This window comes from Aptenodytes forsteri, unplaced genomic scaffold (assembly GCF_000699145.1).
Source record: "Aptenodytes forsteri isolate BGI_AS27 unplaced genomic scaffold, ASM69914v1 Scaffold49, whole genome shotgun sequence".
Taxonomy (NCBI): domain Eukaryota; kingdom Metazoa; phylum Chordata; class Aves; order Sphenisciformes; family Spheniscidae; genus Aptenodytes; species Aptenodytes forsteri.
The window spans coordinates 4,352,650-4,357,200 of NW_008795125.1; the positions used below are offsets into that span (position 1 = coordinate 4,352,650).

The 4,551-nt window shown below is 37.6% G+C and overlaps 2 protein-coding genes across 3 annotated transcripts in view; one reads left to right on the plus strand and one right to left on the minus strand.

The window, feature by feature from the left end:
• Positions 1 to 3,919, minus strand: part of MRPL13 (mitochondrial ribosomal protein L13) — a 42,072-nt gene extending 38,153 nt beyond the window's left edge. Inside the window, exon 1 of one of the 2 annotated variants that reach the window (XM_019471520.1) lies at positions 3,777 to 3,918. In XM_019471520.1, coding sequence (XP_019327065.1) covers positions 3,777 to 3,855 — 79 coding nt within the window. In that variant the 5' untranslated portion in view covers positions 3,856 to 3,918. Of the gene's footprint in view, positions 1 to 3,776 lie in introns of both variants that reach the window. The other variant, XM_019471521.1, reaches the window with a different exon arrangement.
• Positions 3,920 to 4,531: 612 nt separating this feature from the next.
• Positions 4,532 to 4,551, plus strand: part of MTBP (MDM2 binding protein) — a 29,184-nt gene continuing 29,164 nt past the window's right edge. The window contains exon 1 of the mRNA XM_019471507.1: positions 4,532 to 4,538. Coding sequence (XP_019327052.1) covers positions 4,532 to 4,538 — 7 coding nt within the window. The remainder of the gene's footprint in view (positions 4,539 to 4,551) is intronic.

The following is a 4,551-nucleotide window of genomic DNA, read 5'->3' on the forward strand; positions in this document are numbered from 1 at the left end:
ATTTTTATATTTAAAAATAAATAAGTAAGTAAAATAATTCTATTAAATAATTACAGCCTAGAGCTAAATATATAAAAGAAACAAAAAGATGGGAGGGGGGCGAGAAAAGCCCCACAAAAAACTTAAAACAGCTCTGTTGGGAAAAAAGGCATTTTCATCAATCAAGCAGAAGTGAATGTTACAGCACATATGGTATGTTTAGTGTTATATCGGCAACTTTCACATCAAAAGTATTTAAGTGCAAGGTCTATAGTCTATCACCAATACCTTGCCAGAAACAGTTTCTTTAATAGATATTCTTTACTAATAAAGTGCTAATAAAACCCATACCATCTCAAAAATATGATGAAAACATGAAGAAAGATGTAGTTTTTCATTGCAGAAGTAATCATCTTGATTATTGCTGTATAAGCAATAACCACCCATTCAATCAATTGGAAAATGATTTGTCCAAAGTTCACTCTCATATGCATTACCATATTAGAACAACGTAAGTATTTGAAGTAATAAAGTGCTAATAAAACCCATACCATCTCAAAAATATGATGAAAACATGAAGAAAGATGTAGTTTTTCATTGCAGAAGTAATCATCTTGATTATTGCTGTATAAGCAATAACCACCCATTCAATCAATTGGAAAATGATTTGTCCAAAGTTCACTCTCATATGCATTACCATATTAGAACAACGTAAGTATTTGAAGAGGCTCATTTGATTGAAACATTTTTGAGTAGGTAAGAAAGCAGCTACACTAAAAAGGACTTCAATTGAGCATGCATTTTTTTATAGGAGCATATAATTAATCAATGCAAGTTTCACACCCTATTTAAGTTTTCTACCATTTTTTAATCTTGTGTTCTTTTAAAGCTCTACTTTCAACTACAGCTAAAGTGCAAACACAATTTAAACATCTTCACTGATGCAGCCTTTTACCACTGACAGGTCAGTTCTAAGAACTGACATTGGACTTTGTGCCTTTTTTTTTTTTAGTTGGGAAGATGACAGAATAAGCTCATCTCAGGAAATTTTTGTCAACAGTTCTCCACTTGAATAAACACTGAATTAACAATTCCATACACCAATAGATCAACTATGAACAATTCAGAGCCAGGAGAAAAACTAACCAGGATACTTACAGGCTACCTGAATAATGACTACAACCTGTTCTTTTTAAGGGAGATTGAATTTATGGATAGCTAATGTCTCCTTCAAAATTTCAAATTAATACATTATTTTCCACTGGTCTTTAAACAGTGTCGTTTCCATCACCTCAAGGGATGGCTGCACTTAATAGGAAGAAAGCAAAAATATTCAGTCAAATTGCATCCTACTTTTGAAAAATATTCACAAAATATCATGCCTTCCTTTAGGCCATTTTAATGCCATAACACCGAATTATTCTTTTATGAAGCACGTAAGTATGTCCTCCTCAAGAAATACATGAAAACAAGGCCAGTATATTCTATTACATTACGGTATATCCAATTTGTTACATACAGCGTATACATTGCACCTCTTCAGATAAAACTAAGCTGTCATTTTATATCTCTGTACGTTTATAACTTCATCAATTCCTGTCGCACGGTAAAAAAACCATGCTTCAGATACAGGCATTTTTCCTCCTACATTTTAATTAAGGACTAAATAGTAATTTAAAGTAGGCATCATATTGTCAACTGTTAGCTCACAAGACTGACAAACTACTTGCCAAATCTTTCATTAGAAGACAAGTCTTTGCTGCTTCTTCTAGCCATTATAAACTAACATTGCAATCTAGAGTAACACCTGGGCCAGATCGGGTTTGCGGGACACTTCCATCCAGCCTAGTCTTCTCCTTTGAGGATGCAGAGAACAGCAGCAAATTCTACCCAAGCAAAGAAGTGGCTCACCTACACCTGCTCACAATCCAACATAAAGAACCAGATCACCCAATTTTTTAAAAATTTGGCCCGCTATTTTTGGTTCTGTATTGTGAAGCTGCTCACAAAGATACGATGCAAGAGGATGAGGGTAGAGAGAAGGGGAGGTGCAGAAGAAACCTAAAAATCCAGATTCAAACCTCCTGAACAAGGTTGTATCCCCTTATTTAAGGCATATGGACTGACGGCATCTAAAAATATGAGACTCTGGAGAATAATGAAAGATTATCCCTAAACCAGAAAATAAATACACATGAAAGCAAATTTCTTACCTTCCCTAACCACACCTTAAATTCAGCTCCAGATACTTTTCAACACAATAAATAAATGACGATTTTATGCAAGGATATCTGGATACCAAATTAAAAACAAACCAAAACAAAAAATCCCCACAATATTATTCTGTCTAAGGAACTGTTATCTCACAGACACGAAAATATTTCTTGTTTGTCCAGAGGAAAAAAAAAAAAAAGGAAAAAAAGAAATGTTAAGTACACCAACCACAAATTCATGCATACTTTGCTCTCTTAGAGACTATCAAATGTCTCTCAGTAGTAGTAACCTATCAATGTCAATCTCAGGTGTAATGCATTTGGTACTGATTTATAGAATACTTTAGACCAAATAAATTTATCCATGAAATGACTTTCCAGGATTTTATAACTTCATGGACATAAAAGTATCAAAGATCTTTCCCACAGGACAACCACAAACATTTTCTCTCCGTGTCTGCTTTATTTTTCAGACAGCCTTAGTCTCCAGTGACATCTTGTGGATATGACATAATTTGCAACAACAGAACTGGTATTTAAAACATCTTTAGGACAGTACAAATACTACCTTCTATTATGAAAAACAGATCAAGTGTAATTTTAGTATGTACACTCTACATGTATGAGCAAAGTTTAATGCCTCCCTTATGTTTCAGTAATGTCTCTTGAAAAATTTGCATGAGCATTACAGGAAACATTGCACCATCAGTATGAGGGATCATCTTTTTATTACCTATAAAATGCTTATTACTGCAAGACAGGCACTACAGTATTACAAATAATGAATAAGATCACAGATAAATCTATCTTTACTGCTGAATCTTCTAATTTGCAGAAAAGCAAAATGATTTTTTCATTTAAACAAGAAGATAACTTTCAACAATGATTCTGTCTCCCATTTAAGAATCAGACAGGTTCCAGCCTCATCATCACAGAATGTCTGAGGTTGGAAGGGACCTCTGAAGGTCATGCTGTGCAGCCCCCCTGCTCAAGCAGGACCAGCTTTCAAATACCTCCAAGGATGGAGACTCCACAACCTCTTGGGCAACCACTTCCAGTCACCCTCACAGTAAAAAAAATGTTTCCCGACGTTCAGAGGGAACCTCCTGTGTTTCAGTTTGTGCCTGTTGCCTCATGAAGACAGGACTTCTCTGCATCTTATTCACAATGAAGAACCACTCCAAGACTCTGTGGTGTTGTGCAGCTACTGAAAGGTAGCATTCAGAAAATCTAATCAAGAATCTCACCAGTGTTTCATCACATGCACTGTGAATTAAATCTTTACATCTAAAGTCAATGCAATGAAACACATTTCAAGGTTTTAAGAAAATGAAAGCACTGTAATTCAGCAACTAAAAATAAATTCTGAATTCATAACGAGCTTTATATTGATTGGTAAAGACAACGACATAAGGTTGTAGATGGGTATGAAGGCAAAAGATGAGAAGGAAAACAAAGACATTTATAATTTACAAACAATAGAAAAATGTAACCTTATATGTCAGGCTTGATTTTAAAACTGAGATCAGAAGAAAAATACAAGTGAAAGAAAGCACATTTGCTTTTATCTATTGCAATACTCACTTAATGCATGATAAATAGGTTTATGCCTGCCTTCAAGTCTGATTACAGTCGCAGCTGCTATTTTTCCTGGTGGTTGCATCTTTGCATCGAGGAGATACCAGGCTCTGGCAAAAGTAGCCCACTGCTAAAGAGAAAGAAAGGTAGTACTTAACATAGTAGAAGAACACACTACCATACATAAATCTAGCTTCTCTAATTAGATCAACACTTTTTTTTTTACACTCCAAAATACCAGAAGAAATATTAATGTTCAACAACATCCTCTCCAAATAACCTTTAAATGGATGGAGAACGCCGCTACACACTGCGATACACCCACTGCTGTACACGCTCCCAACATATGTGGCGGCAACAACACTGAAAGGTTACCAGCTCTGAGGGTTGTTTCAAAAATGAAGCTCTCTTGCGGCAAGCTTCCATTATTGCTAATTGAACTGTAAAATCGCTGTAGGGTATTTAATGCCCAACATCTCTTTCCCTCTCAGTGAAGGGCACAACTCCCCCAAACGTAGCTTTATGAACACGAATAGCCTGAGCCGCCTTCGGTGGGTAGCCTCGTCCCTCACAGGCAAGTCACTCACCTACTGACCGCTACCGGCTTCTCGGGGCCCCTCAGGGCGAACACCAGAGCGCACGGCCTCGCCACGGGCGCTCCGCGACGAGGGGAGACCGCCCGCCGCCCCGGCCCTCCCCTGGGGGCCTACTGCCCCTTCGTCCCGGCGCCCGCCCGCTCCCTCACGGCCGCTCTCCGCGCCATGGCGGGTGCCCGGGGCCC